This window comes from Pseudophryne corroboree, chromosome 1 (genome assembly GCF_028390025.1).
Source record: "Pseudophryne corroboree isolate aPseCor3 chromosome 1, aPseCor3.hap2, whole genome shotgun sequence".
NCBI lineage: Eukaryota > Metazoa > Chordata > Amphibia > Anura > Myobatrachidae > Pseudophryne > Pseudophryne corroboree.
This window is the reverse complement of record NC_086444.1, coordinates 100,684,732-100,699,855: the sequence shown is the minus strand read 5'-3', so window position 1 is coordinate 100,699,855 and position 15,124 is coordinate 100,684,732. Positions and strand designations below refer to the sequence as shown.

The 15,124-nt window shown below is 46.8% G+C and overlaps 1 protein-coding gene and 1 non-coding gene across 3 annotated transcripts in view; one reads left to right on the top strand and one right to left on the bottom strand.

The window, feature by feature from the left end:
- The first annotated feature begins 5,116 nt into the window (after positions 1-5,116).
- C1H5orf34 (chromosome 1 C5orf34 homolog) overlaps positions 5,117-15,124 on the top strand; it is a 99,851-nt gene continuing 89,843 nt past the window's right edge. The window contains exons 1-3 of one of the 2 annotated variants that reach the window (XM_063961761.1): positions 5,117-5,410; positions 8,528-8,617; positions 10,150-10,697. In XM_063961761.1, the coding sequence (XP_063817831.1) occupies positions 5,219-5,410; positions 8,528-8,617; positions 10,150-10,697 (830 nt within the window). In that variant the 5' untranslated portion in view covers positions 5,117-5,218. The remainder of the gene's footprint in view (positions 5,411-8,527; positions 8,618-10,149; positions 10,698-15,124) is intronic. The other variant, XM_063961751.1, reaches the window with a different exon arrangement.
- Positions 12,797-12,915, bottom strand: LOC134935074 (5S ribosomal RNA). The gene has a single exon (XR_010179884.1). It is a non-coding gene; the product is annotated as a 5S ribosomal RNA (ribosomal RNA).

Sequence of the window (15,124 nt, the reverse complement as noted above, 5' to 3'; positions counted from 1 at the left end):
GGATGGCAATGGCAGAAGCCACAAAAATTCTTCAATGGGCGGAGAATCACGTGCTAGCACTGTCAGCAGTGTTCATTCCGGGAGTGGACAACTGGGAAGCAGACTTCCTCAGCAGGCACGACCTCCACCCGGGAGAGTGGGGACTTCATCAAGAAGTCTTCACACAGATTGTAAATCGCTGGGAACTGCCACAGGTGGACATGATGGCGTCCCGCCTCAACAAAAAGCTAAAAAAATATTGCGCCAGGTCAAGGGACCCTCAGGCGATAGCTGTGGACGCACTAATGACACCGTGGGTGTACCAGTCGGTTTATGTGTTCCCTCCTCTTCCTCTCATACCCAAGGTACTGAGGATAGTAAGAAAGAGAGGAGTAAGAACTATACTCATCATTCCGGATTGGCCAAGAAGAACTTGGTACCCAGAACTACAAGAAATGATCTCAGAGGACCCATGGCCTCTGCCTCTCAGACAGGACCTGTTACAGCAGGGGCCCTGTCTGTTCCAAGACTTACCGCGGCTGCGTTTGACGGCATGGCGGTTGAACGCCGGATCCTAGCGGAAAAGGGCATTCCGGATAAAGTTATTCCTACGCTGATAAAGGCTAGGAAAGACGTGACAGCAAAACATTATCACCGCATATGGCGAAAATATGTTGCTTGGTGTGAGGCCAGGAAGGCCCCTACAGAGGAATTCCAGCTGGGTCGATTCCTGCACTTCCTACAGTCAGGAGTGACTATGGGCCTAAAATTAGGATCCATAAAGGTCCAGATTTCGGCCCTATCTATTTTCTTTCAAAAAGAACTGGCTTCACTGCCTGAAGTTCAGACGTTTGTTAAGGGAGTGCTGCATATTCAGCCCCCTTTTGTGCCTCCAGTGGCACCTTGGGATCTTAACGTTCTGTTGGATTTCCTGAAATCACACTGGTTTGAGCCACTTAAGACCGTGGAGCTAAAGTATCTCACGTGGAAGGTGGTCATGCTGTTGGCCTTGGCTTCAGCTAGGCGTGTGTCAGAATTGGCGGCTTTGTCATGTAAAAGCCCGTATCTGATCTTCCATATGGACAGGGCAGAATTGAGGACTCGTCCCCAATTTCTCCCAAAGGTGGTATCAGCGTTTCATTTGAACCAACCTATTGTGGTGCCTGCGGCTACTCGGGACTTGGAGGCTTCCAAGTTGCTGGACGTAGTCCGGGCTTTGAAAATTTATGTTTCCAGGACGGCTGGTGTCAGGAAAACTGACTCGCTCTTTATGCTGCATGCACCCAACAAGCTGGGTGATCCTGCTTCAAAGCAAACTATTGCTCGCTGGATCTGTTGCACGATTCAGCTGGCACATTCTGCGGCTGGACTGCCGCATCCTAAATCAGTAAAAGCCCATTCCACAAGGAAGGTGGGCTCTTCTTGGGCGGCTGCCCGAGGGGTCTCGGCTTTACAGCTTTGCCGAGCGGCTACTTGATCGGGTTCAAACACATTTGCTAAATTCTACAAGTTTGATACCCTGGCTGAGGAGGACCTTGAGTTTGCTCATTCGGTGCTGCAGAGTCGTCCGCACTCTCCCGCCCGTTTGGGAGCTTTGGTATAATCCCCATGGTCCTTACGGAGTTCCCAGCATCCACTAGGACGTCAGAGAAAATAAGAATTTACTCACCGGTAATTCTATTTCTCGTAGTCCGTAGTGGATGCTGGGCGCCCGTCCCAAGTGCGGACTCTCTGCAATACATGTATATATGGTTATTGCTTCACTAAAGGGTTATTGTTATGAGCCATCCGTACAAGGAGGCTCTGTTGTTGTTCATACTGTTAACTGGGTATGGTTATCACAAGTTGTACAGTGTGATTGGTGTGGCTGGTATGAGTCTAACCCTGGATTCCAAATCCTTTCCTTGTTGTGTCAGCTCTTCCGGGCACAGTTTCCCTAACTGAGGTCTGGAGGAGGGGCATAGAGGGAGGAGCCAGTGCACACCAGATAGTACCTAATCTTTCTTTTAGAGTGCCCAGTCTCCTGCGGAGCCCGTCTATTCCCCATGGTCCTTACGGAGTTCCCAGCATCCACTACGGACTACGAGAAATAGAATTACCGGTGCGTAAATTCTTATTATCTGTAAAGGGCAGGCTATGATCATGCTGCACTATATACACCAGTACTGGCACATGTAAGCTCACCAGACCCCACACGGCTCCTGGCCAGTCTGGAGGTAAGGGACACCAGTAGCCACAATCAGCTGGCTGGAGGGATCTGAGCATGGCTTGTACGTGGCATGGGAGGGGCGAGCACAGGACCCCGCCCCTCCACAGGCCCAAAGGACATATAAAGCAGCTGAGCCAGTTATCCGCCTCTTCCTCACCCACATCATCTGCAGCCCCAGCACCGGCTCCTCCGCCTCCAGGTCACCGCAGTGCTCACCCCACACAGGGTCTCACCCCTTTCTGCCGGACTGATTCACCTACTTCCCCCACGAGTAAGTGGCCATATGTGTCCCCAGTGCCTCCGCTCTGAGCAGTGCAGGACCGTCTGGTGGTTCCTGCATCAGTTTCCTGGTTACTGCTGCTACTTGTTGCCAAGTCCCGTGATGACAAATAACCTGGGGTTGCACCATAGTATACGGAGGAGCGGGTGCAGAGTATGCAGTATATGGTGGTAGGAGGGGGTGCCCTGTATGTAGGGGGCACTGTTTTGTAGTGCAGTGTGTATATAGAGGCAGAATATGGTGGGGGGTGCAGAATATTTAAGAGGATGGGGTTGTAGTATATGGTGGGGGGTGCAGTGTACATAGGGTGTGTCTGTGTGTGTCCCGAACAGAGATCCCTTGGGCGCCCCCCCAGTGGGCGCTGGCGCCACCACAGAGGTGAGGAGCAATGTTAGCCTTTTGTATATATATATCAGCAAGTGTCCAAGTGAATAGACAAGGTGGCACAAGGCTGAAATTTATTCCATGTAAGTCGACATTTCAAGGCCCAACGGCCTTTTCATCGGGGTGTGACAGAAATTGCTGGTATATGGTAAACCTAGGAGGGCATTCCGGCAGCTGTTGAATACTGTCTGAACCAAGAGTGCTATTTGATGTATGGATACAGGTAATTTGTGATCCGTAGGAGGAAATTCAGCATATTAAAAATCCCTGACTTGCCGATTGTGAAAATTTTTGGTTGGAATTGGTAAACCAGGTATTTTTCAACTTGGTGGATTTATCTGATTCCGCGACCCCAGCAGAATGGAGAATAAGGGAAATTAATCGGCTGCCAACTCAATTAGTTGCAGCTTATTTGTTCTTTTTCTTTTGAGTATGCATGGCAAGAGCTGGCAGGTTTTACTTATAGAATAAAACATAAATGGACCGCTAAGAGTGTAAAAACGCTAATACCTGTAGGGGGAAAAAAAAAATCAATTTTAATATAAAAACAAATGTTTAACAGCACTTTTGTGTGCAGGTGTGTGAGTCCATAAAAGGTCCAATGTGGTGGGTTCCGTTTAAGTTGGAGGCGGTCAGCACCGCACTTAGGGGCTAATTCAGACCTGATTGTAGCTTGCACGGCTAAGATCAGGTCTGAATTTTGCACGGCTACGATCAGCCATCCTGACATGCGGGGGGATGCCCAGCACAGGTATAAAAGCACTGCACGGCGGCAATGCTTTTGTACCTGAAGAGTAGCTCCCTACCAGCGCAGCTTCTGCGCGTTGCAGGGAGCTACCCATTGCTCTCCGGGTCGCAGCGGCTGCGTGTGACATCATACAGCTGCCGTGGCCCGGGCATGCCTGTGTTGCCCGGACCGCACCCCAAAAACAATGCCCATGTGGGTTGCAATATGTAGGACAAACCAGAGGAAGATTGAAAACATGGATTGTTGACGGCCGGCAACTTAAATGGAACCCACCACATCGGACCTTTTATGGACTCACACACCTGCACGCAAAAGTGCTGTTAAACATTTGTTTTTATATTAAAATTAAATTTTTTCCCTACAGGTATTATCGTTTTACACTCTTAGCTCTTAGCGCTCCATTTCTGTTTTATAATATATTGCCTCCGATTTGAACGGAGCCGCTTGTACATTTCATTTAGCATGGTGAATATAAACATAATATACTAGGGTTTTACTTATAGCACACAAATACTGAGCTCACTTGTTTTTGGACTGCACTTTGGATATTCACTAAAAGGCAACACATCCCCCCCTCCCCTTTTGTCCACACATTTAAAAATTCATATATATATATATATATATATATATATATATATATAGTGCCTTGCTAAAGTAGTCACCCCCTTTGCATTTTTCATGCTTTGTTGCCTCACAACCTGGAAATAAAATGGATTGTTTGAAGGTTTGCCTCATTTCATTCACAGAACATGGCTACAACTTTGAAGACGCTTTTTTTTTTATTGTGAAGCAAACAACAAATAGGACAAAATAACAGAAAATGTCAGCGTGCATAACTATTCATCCCCTAAAGTCACTACTTTGTAGACCCACCTTTTGCAGCAATTACAGCTGCAAGTCGCTTTGGATAAGTCTCTATGAGCTTGCCACATCTTGCCACTGGGATTTTTGCCCATTCCTCAAGGCAAAACTGCTCCAGCTCTTCATGTTGGATGGTTTCCGCTTGTGAACAGCAATCTTCAAGTCTGACCACAGATTCTCAATTGGATTGAGATCTGGGCTTTGACTAGACCATTCCAACACATTTAAATGTATCCCCTTAAACCACTCGAGTGTTGCTTTAGCAGTATGCTTCGGGTCATTGTCCTGCTGGAAGGTGAACCTCCGTCCCAGTCTCAAATCACAGGCAGAATGAAACAATGCTCAAGCCAGGTTCTGATTGGCCCAGCAACAGCCAGCAGTGAGTTAAAGACTGGAAGGGATGAACCTCAGTGGGTGAAACCATCCATGGTTCTCTAGTACACAGAAGTTGCTACAGTCGATAGTTTCACCATCGATGGTAAGCGTCAGATGGCATCCCTCCCTGGCTGACAGGACTGTCTGCGCATGCGCAGTAAGCACAGCCCGGCGTCCTTACAGTCGCTGCTAGGTGACATGCGTAGGCGTAGCCTAGAGAGCGTCCAGATCGGTCACCCTGACAACCTCCCGCCTTATCCAATCAGATGGTCGCTCGGTTCACACTCCGTCCAGTTAGCGAGTTGTTGGGCGGGGCTTAGTGTGACCGGGCTGTTTGAACGGCGGAGAGGCGGAAGCGCCGTGTGTGTCAGTCAGTGCCAGGATGTCGTCCGGCTGCGCGATGTTCCTGTACGCGGATGACTCGGTGGAGGCGCAGTACCGGGGCGGGGGGAGGCTGTGCCTGTCTCCGTGCGGGGCGGAGTTCATGTATGAGAGACCTCGGGCTGGCGGTCACCCGGTGCAGGGACCGGAGAGGGGCCGCCACAGGACGGAGTTCGTGACCAGCAGCTGCCGGGTGAGCTCTGGCTTCTCATTCAGACATCATGTTCCCGTTCCCCCCCCTATGTGACATGACTCCCCTTTCCCACCCACCCTTTGTAACGTGACTCCCCCTGGTTAACGTGCCCCCCCTTCCCCCATTTGCTCTATGTAACGCTACCACCCCCATTTGCCATATCTAATGTGCCCCCTACAATCCCTTTATATAACGTGACCCACCCCCATTACCCTGTATAATGTAATCCCCCATTCCCTCTATATAATGTTCTAACGTGACTCCCCTTATGTGAACTGCCCTTTCCCCCTATGAGATGGGGCTCCCTATTTCACCCCACTCTACAGTGTAACGTGACTCCCCATTGCCCTTCCCATCATATAAAGGGACTCTCTTTTGCCCTCACTATATAACTTGATCTCCCCTTGCCCCCTACCCTTTTCAGCCCTCATATAGTTTGACTCCCCTTCCCACCTCCTCACTGTATAACGTGCTCCCCATTCCCTCGCTGCGTGTAATGCGACTCCCCTTACCTATTGCCTCGTCTACCATTTAACGCTACTCCACTTTGCCCCCTTCACTATATAACGCGACTCCCCATTGTCCCCGTCCCTTTGTATAATGTGACTCCTCCATGCCACCTTGTCCCCTTCTGCCCAGTGTTGGACTGGGGGATGTGGAGCCCACCGGGGGAATGCTGTGGTAGGGGCCCATGTTTAGGGGTGTGGCCTGCCACCTTATTTTAAATAACTATTAGAGAGTGCAATGTCTGGGCCCCTTCATAAATATATACAGTAAATTCAGCTGCTGCATGCATGATAATGTACCAGATTAATAACAGCAATGCACTGTAGAAAATGCACCGTAGTCCAGTATAAGGTAACATATGTTTAATGTATAATTCAAATGCACAGTCTAGAACCTGATCCTTGGAGCAGGAGGTGGGCCCCCAGGCAGTAGGCCCCCCCGGTGGTTTCCCCTGTACCCCTGTGGGCCATTCCAAGCCTGCTTCTGCCCTTCATATAGCTTAGCTTGACACCCCTTATCCCTTCCCCACTGTATAATGTGCTCTGCTATTGCAGTCCTGCGCTGATGATAACTCTATGGTGAGTAGGTGCCCCCATAACCGTCCTAAGTGTCGCTTTTTGGGAAATACAGTATGTGTCCTGTCGGAATAAAATATACAAGTATTGTGGACTCTCACCAGGTTGCTAACTATTGTGTCTGGTGGTGTAGGGGTTTTATTTCCTTTCCCATCTATATCTCCCTCTGCCCCCATCTCTCTCTCCCCACTTTCTAGGGTTTGACCCCCCATCTGTGTCACTGTTCGCTCTGTGTTCTCCTCTCTCTTCCATCTGTCTCCCTACCTCTTTTTTGGATTCTTTCCTTCTATGTTCTCCCTTTCTTCTGTTCTCTCTTCTCCATCTTTTGTCATTTGCTGCCTCAGTATGCTTTAGGGGGATATGTACTAAGCAGTGATAAGAGTGGAGAAGTGAGCCAGTGGAGAAGTTGCCCACGGCAACCAATCGGCTGCTCTGTATAATTTTATAGTATGCAAATTATAAATGTATCCTCAATGCTGATTGGTTGCCATGGGCAACTTCTCCACTGGCTCACTTCTCCACTATTTTCACTGCTCAGTACATCTCCGCCTAAGCTCTGTCTCTGTCTCTGTCTCTGTCTCTGTCTCTGTCTCTGTCTCTCTCTCTGTCTCTCTCTCTGTCTCTCTCTCTGTCTCTGTCTCTGTCTCTGTCTCTGTCTCTGTCTCTCTCTCTCTCTCTCTCTCTCTCTCTCTCTCTCTCTCTCTCTCATCTAGTAGTAAACGCTTGGTGGTGGTGGTGATGATGATATTAATCTGACCCATGTCACATATCAGAAACAGATACAGATGTGTCCTCATATGTCCAGCCTCCATACGCCATGCAGCACAAGATGCCTGGCATGAGTGAGCCCGCAGGTCCTGTGCAACTCTGCAAGTGTTGAGCGTCTCTTTGTTTTGCCGAAAAAAAATGCATCTGTGACTAGGATGCTCCAGGAGACTGCTTATTCATTGATATGTAAAATGTATGCATATGTGTCGCTTGTATATTGTGTGTGTCTGAGACTGTATATGAAGCACAGCAGAACTTGGCAAGGACAAGATCTGCGGCTGCTACATTGTAGCACTTTGCAGATTCAGAGACTCAGTCACACACTGATATACAAGTGTCACATGACAAATTAATCAGCAGTCTCCTGCTGTGTCCTAATCGCACTGCGACTAAAGCCCATTTTCAGCAAAATAAGTTGCCCGATGATAGCAGAATTTCGGAGGACCTGGCGCGAATGCAGCAATGATGTATGAGGACACATCTGTACACCACTCACTACAGTAGGCTTTTTCAACCAGTGTGCCGTGGCACACTAGTGTGCTGCGACCAGTTGCAAGGTGTGCTGTGGAGCCAGAGCTGCTTCCTGCACTTTCAGAGTGAGCTGTTGGCCCGGGCTCCTCTTAGAGGATCAGTTGTGCTCTGGCCGTGACCTATGCTTTGAAGACACGGCGGTGTGATATCATAGGTCACGGCCGCCGCGTATCGCCAGCCAGCCAGCCCACCCGCCTGCATACACATCTTCCAGTTTTTGCCTGCATACATAGCTTTCCTTGTCCACCCACATCCACACCTGCCCGACCGCCCGCTGCTCAGTATTCAGCACACTCCACTATGAACAACCCCCGCCACTGAGGGACAGGAAGGAGGACAGCTGATCGGTAGGGGCTAATATTTGTTATTTTATTTCTCCTGTGGGGAACAATAGGATTTATGGGGGGAACAATGTGAATAATTCATGTGGGGAGCAACATGATTTATGTGGGGAGCAATGTGATTGTTTTTTTCTGTGCAGGCCAGTGTATGTGTGGATTTTTTTTACTGTGATTTCAAATGTGTGTGTTTTGGTTTTTTTCTGTGGGGAACTGATGGTGTGCCTTGGCAATTTTAAAATATTGTTCGGTGTGCCCCGAGTAAAAAAAGGTTGAAAATCACTGCACTACAGGGACGATCTTGTCTCGGTGTCTTGGAATACTCAAATAATGATGCGTTATAATAATTACTAATTACTAATAATAATTACTTTCTAATAATAGTTTCTTTGTTTTAGGACCAGGTACTTCATGCTCTAAACTTCCGCAACACATTTGCCAGCCGTCCGTTTCTACCTTCGAGTCTCATACCGTCAGAGAAAAGAATTGTATGTAGTTTTTTTTTTTTTTTTTTTTTTTTTTTTAATCATAAAGTCTAAAAAGTGTATGATCTGCACTTGCAGCAAACACGTGGAAATGTCAGGTTTTATAGTGTTACTGTACATGTTTATTATGAATTGAAGCATAGATAGTTAGGCCTGCTACGGGATGTCTTTAACTTGGGTGGTTGTTCTCCACATTAGTAAGGGTACATGTCAATTCCAAGCACCACCCGCCCGTCATTCTGGTAAGATTTGGGGCCTAATTCAGACCTGATCGCAGCGGCAAAATTGTTATCTAATGGGCAAAACCATGTGCACTGCAGGTGGGGCAGATATAACCTGTGCAAAGAGAGTTAGATTTGGGTGGGTTATTTTGTTTCTGTGCAGGGTAAATACTGGCTGCTTTGTTTTTACACTGCAATATAGATATCAGTTTGAACACCCCCCACCCAAATCTAACTCTCTGCACATGTTATATCTGCCCCACCTGCAGTGCACATGGTTTTGCCCATTAGAGAACAATTTTGTTGCTGCGATCAGATCTGAATTAGGCCCTGGGTTTCCAGTTGTATGCTATAAAATGAAGTTCAGGTGAAGGAGTAGGGAAAAACCGGGGACAAGAAGTGTGCTGGTAATCTGAGTTGAACGGATGAATTTGGTTTGGGGGAACAGATGGCAGAAACACTGATAACTGAATTAGCGGTTAGTTGGAGTAAAGAAGAGCGGGTATAATTAACAAGTACCTTTTATAAAACTCATATTTCCATGATATGACTGCTCAGGACTGCTTGCATGAGGCAGATTCTGTGTCAGGGATTAATGACTGCAGCAAAGAAGGCAGACGGATTTGAAAAAAACCCCTAAAATTAAAATAACTTGTACAAGCAATGAACATAAGGGGTCATTCCGAGATGATCGTAGCTGTGCTAAATTTAGCATAGCTACGATCATTCACACGGACATGCGGGGGGACACCCAGCACAGGGCTATCCCGCCCCGCATGTCAGTGCCGGTGACCCCCCCCCCAGCTGAAGTGTAAAGGCATCACACAGCGGCAATGCTTTTGCACTTCAAGAGTAGCTCCCGACCAACGCAGCTTTAGCGTGCTGGCCGGGAGCTACTCATCGCTCCCTGCGGCCTTCCCCCCAGTTCGGTCTGGCCACTCCTGCGTTGGCCGGACCACGCCCGCGAAACGGCGGCCGAACACCGCCGTTCCATCCAGCGACCGCCTCTGCCTGTCAATCAGGCAGAGGCGATCGTGACGACCTTCGGCCGTCTGGCATGCGCCAGCGCACTGCGGCGCCGGCGTATGTGCAGTTCTGACCCGATCGCACCTCTGCGATAAACTGCAGCGTGCGATCGGGTTAGAATGACCCCCATAGTGTAGAGGTACTTTTTTAACAATATTATTATTCCTGCATACCTGTTATTCTTGTGACATTGCTCTAATCTTTTCTTCATTTAGCAATCTAGTTACCTTTTTTTCTTTTTTTTTCTCTCCACACTGTTCTTTATTCTGGTCTCTTATTTTGCTTTAGAGTCTTTTGACTGAGATCTCGGAGGTTACATGGCCCACCGTGGAGGATGATACAAGATATGTGGCACATCTGGATGATGGCCGTGTGAAGGTTTCCTCCTTGGATGGGTATGCCCATTTATACATGACCCCTCTGCAGAAAGAATTCACAGTGGAGTTTTTATGCCAGCTCAGTTGTACGATCCCTGCACCAGACACGGCATCCCACAGCAAAGATCTAGTGAACAGCGATCCCAGGGCAGCAGGAAATAAAACCCCGAGAGACATCGGCCGGACTAAATATTCTTCTTGTGTCTTCAACGAGGAGACCCAGCTGTTTGTGACCAAACATGCCTTTCACTATACATGGCTGGTACAGCGCTTTTCTGTATCCTGCTGCCCAGAGTCTCTTCAGTATCCTATGGGATTAGCTCTCCATTTCCACAGACAAAAGGAACCTGCAGACATCTGTGAGACTACTGCTGTTCCGGATCATTCGGAACATCTTGAAAATGTTTCTTTTGTACCAAGAGCTCTGCCTCTGAGGTGTCCTGCTACTCACATGCACAGGTAATTGTCAGAGCACACCTTGTGTGCTTCTGGTTTGTATATTTCTGTATGTGTATGCTGAATTGTGATCTTAGCAAAATATATTTAATAACTAGTAAAGAGACCTGGGTCACAGCACATTCGATTCCCACCATGGCCCTGTGTGGAGTTTGTATATTCTCTCCATGCTTGTGTGAGCTACCTCCGGCTACTGCGGTTTCTTCCTACGCTCTATAAATACACTGGTTGGTTAACTGTTTCTCAACGAAAAAAAAAAAAAAGTCCCTAATGTACACTGCCCGCACCACTAGCCAAGAATACCTGCCTGGGTGGAGATGAAGACATTCAGATCAGTGGATGTGGGGAGGGAGAGTGGACACCAGAGAGAGGATGTCGGGAGGGTGAAGAGGACATCTACAGCAGCGGGGCAATCAGTATCACTGGAGCTGGGAGAGATGAAGCCCTGCACTCAGCATCAGCTCAGCAAAAGTGATGCTGGTGATGTGAGCTGGCAGATCCCAGCTACAAGGGAGATGACAGATCCAGGCTGCGGAGCAGAGGGCAGAAGCCGGGCTACTGCAGAGGAGGCTGAGCGTTGGTGGGGCAAGACACGGACAGAGGCTGTGGGTAGGGCTCAATGATTCTAATGGGCTATAGGCGATAACCCCCCCCCCCTACAGAACATCCACAGATAGCACCCAAACTACACCGATAGAAACATCAGCCGATGGCATTGCCAAGCGGCCCCAGTGCTTTGCTTTGCCCAGGAATCTACAGTACTGTTAGGACTGCCCTGCACTGATGCTGTATGCAGTATGTGCGGGTCACTGATGCTGTCTGTAGTATATGGTGGTCACTAATGCTGTCTAGTAAATGGCAGTGAGGCCACACCCCTTTTTCAGACGCACAGGGTTGGGGGCCGCGGTCCAATCCATATTACTGCACCTGGGCCCACCACTCACTAGTTCCACCACTGGTCCAGATGATGGCCTTCACGCGTGATACACATTTGTAGTCGATCTCTAAAGTTTTGCATCACTTGGGGCCATTTCCGGCGTTATTGCTACAACTTCTTTATGAAGCTCATTTGTCTGGCTACGTTAACAAGCAGAATTTCTGTTACTGGATGGAAAACCTCATCAGTTTCATGACAGGCCTCTGCACAGCCAACGGGGGCATCTGACAGCTGAGGTTGACCGAGAACCATTAATGAACTGGAGGCTGCTATACGCCAATGACTATATCATATTCAAAACCAACTGAAAGTAACTGTATTCCATGAACTATTAGATTATGTTCTAAAAATTGTGAATAGCATTTACCATGTCCTTTTTGTTAACCTTTCAAATCTGGGAGTTTTTTTCCCTCGCCCTGTGAAATTCCTGGCTGCCAGTCACTAAACTAATGCAGCAAGCACATTCATTATCCTCCGTAGTATCTCACACTGCTGGGAAGGGAGAGTGTGCTGTTTATTGAACCCAGAAGGACAGTACAATTCTCCCCTAGCAGAGCCTTCCCAGCCATGTAGGACAGGGTAGGCAACATAGTATAATAGCCATTGCACAGGCCATTTGGGTTTGGGCAGTGCGGAGATTGCTGGATTTTAGAATATGTTGTAGAGAGGTTTGCGCAAGAGGCAAAAAAAGGGGGACTATTGATAATGTCTCTCAGGGGCACACTTGATTCAGTATATTGAAAAGATAGAATTTGGTAATGTGTGGGTAGGAAAAGATAAAACTTAACTTTTAATCACAGACGAAAGGATACTAAAAATATTGCTGTAAATCAGCAATATAGTTAAACAAGTATTAAACAAAAATATTGTTGACGATACAGTTTGTAACTCACTTGTATGAAGAGGGTGACAGAAAGTTTCTCTGTAAACCCCCTGATTAGTAAGTGAGTATTAATGTTTGACGTTTAGTCAAAAAGCGAAAATATAAATATTCCTGTTATCTCTATGATACTATGAAGTTATATACATGTGTATATTCATATGAGAGATAATGGAAAGCCGGCTTATATAAAATCTGGACTCCCGGAAGTGGGTTAACTGCGGTAATGGAGTACAAGGCTCGAATGGAATTAAATTTGCTGATCAGCAGAAGGTGTATTCCTTGGTGCTACAGTACCCGGTATTCCCAGAGGGTCACCCTTTCTGGTACTAACCTGGCCCAATGCTGCTTGGCTTCCAAGATCAGACGAGATCGGGCATGTCCAGCATGGTATGACTGTAGAAAGTCAGGTCAGTGCCTATCTGCTGGGGGGATGGCTAGTACTTGAGCTATTGAGGACAGATTGGTCCAATGGATGGCGTTATCGAAAGCCAAATATTTGCCCAAGAGGCAGCTTGAGCAAAAGACCACCACTATATTATTGAAAATAAATGGTGCAGAATGATATGTTTCTTTTATGGGAATTCCCCCACAAAGGAATTACGGTAAGAACAAATGCCAAATTTCCCACAAAGAAAATGTGGTGTGGCAATAAACAAGGTGATATGTCTTAATTGATGGGATATTTCTTTGAAATGGAAGGTGCCGTAAAGATTCACCTTTTACGTTAATTTCCAAAATTAAACTGGATATAACAGAAAAACAATAACTCGGGAAATAATTCCGGAAGTAATTATACACATTGAATATATCATCGTAATAATACAGCCTGAGTGGATAGTACTCAGAATTGCAAAATATCAGAATTGCAAAAGTTTCCAGCAATAGTGCCCAAATGCTATATGCTGAGAAATAACATTTGACATAGGATCCAGCACATAAGTTGCCCAAGCCGCTATCTGTCTGCTTGCAGGAAAAACAATTGTGTTACAATAATTGTCACAGAAGAAATTACTGAATATATTGCGACAATGATGACTCCTATGGTAGTGACATGAAAATTCACATACATATTCAGCACATAAACTGCATTGGCAACTATCTGTCTGTTTTGGAAAAAGTACAATTTTGTTTAAACACTCATCATGCAGATAAATCGCTGAATAGATTGCATAAATACCATTGGCTGACTCAAATAGCACCATAAAAGAGTACCATGAAAAACCACATAGACTCCAGCACTGTAGCTGTCCGTCTATTGAAAAGAGATACAAAAGTATTTAGACAATTGTCACAATTTGTGAAGACAGAGTGTACATAAATAAACAAATGCTGGTAATAAAATTACAAAAGCAAGGTTCTCCTGCTGCAGGGATGTGTGTGATCTATAAATTACCTGACTAAGCTAATAGCTACAATTCTGAAAGTAATGGCTTAAATGCACAAGTGATGAGCTGATAAGCAATTTCCCTGCACACTGTGTGTGTGTACAATCACCGGGAAAAATGTCAGGCAACAAACTGGTTGCTAAGGTAACTGTCCCGTCTGTGCAGCATGTACAGAGTGGAGGAAATTTCTCCCCTGTACCGGCGCTGGACACAAGGGGACTGGGGCCAAACCAAAAGGAGCTTATGCCGGCTGCAGCAGGCGAAGTTGTACTTGCTGTGTGTGAGCTGGAGGGGAGTCCGCTCGTCGGAGCTCCGTTACGGAGGTCCCGGAAGTCGGGTGCCGGACCGGAAGTGACGCGCGTTTCGCTGGGAGGAGCTTGTTCACATGATCATGTGAACAAGCTCCTCCCAGCGAAACGCGCGTCACTTCCGGTCCGGACTCCCCTCCAGCTCACACACAGCAAGTACAACTTCGCCTGCTGCAGCCGGCATAAGCTCCTTTTGGTTTGGCCCCAGTCCCCTTGTGTCCAGCGCCGGTACAGGGGAGAAATTTCCTCCACTCTGTACATGCTGCACAGACGGGACAGTTACCTTAGCAACCAGTTTGTTGCCTGACATTTTTCCCGGTGATTGTACACACACACAGTGTGCAGGGAAATTGCTTATCAGCTCATCACTTGTGCATTTAAGCCATTACTTTCAGAATTGTAGCTATTAGCTTAGTCAGGTAATTTATAGATCACACACATCCCTGCAGCAGGAGAACCTTGCTTTTGTAATTTTATTACCAGCATTTGTTTATTTATGTACACTCTGTCTTCACAAATTGTGACAATTGTCTAAATACTTTTGTATCTCTTTTCAATAGACGGACAGCTACAGTGCTGGAGTCTATGTGGTTTTTCATGGTACTCTTTTATGGTGCTATTTGAGTCAGCCAATGGTATTTATGCAATCTATTCAGCGATTTATCTGCATGATGAGTGTTTAAACAAAATTGTACTTTTTCCAAAACAGACAGATAGTTGCCAATGCAGTTTATGTGCTGAATATGTATGTGAATTTTCATGTCACTACCATATGAGTCATCATTGTCGCAATATATTCAGTAATTTCTTCTGTGACAATTATTGTAACACAATTGTTTTTCCTGCAAGCAGACAGATAGCGGCTTGGGCAACTTATGTGCTGGATCCTATGTCAAATGTTATTTCTCAGCATATAG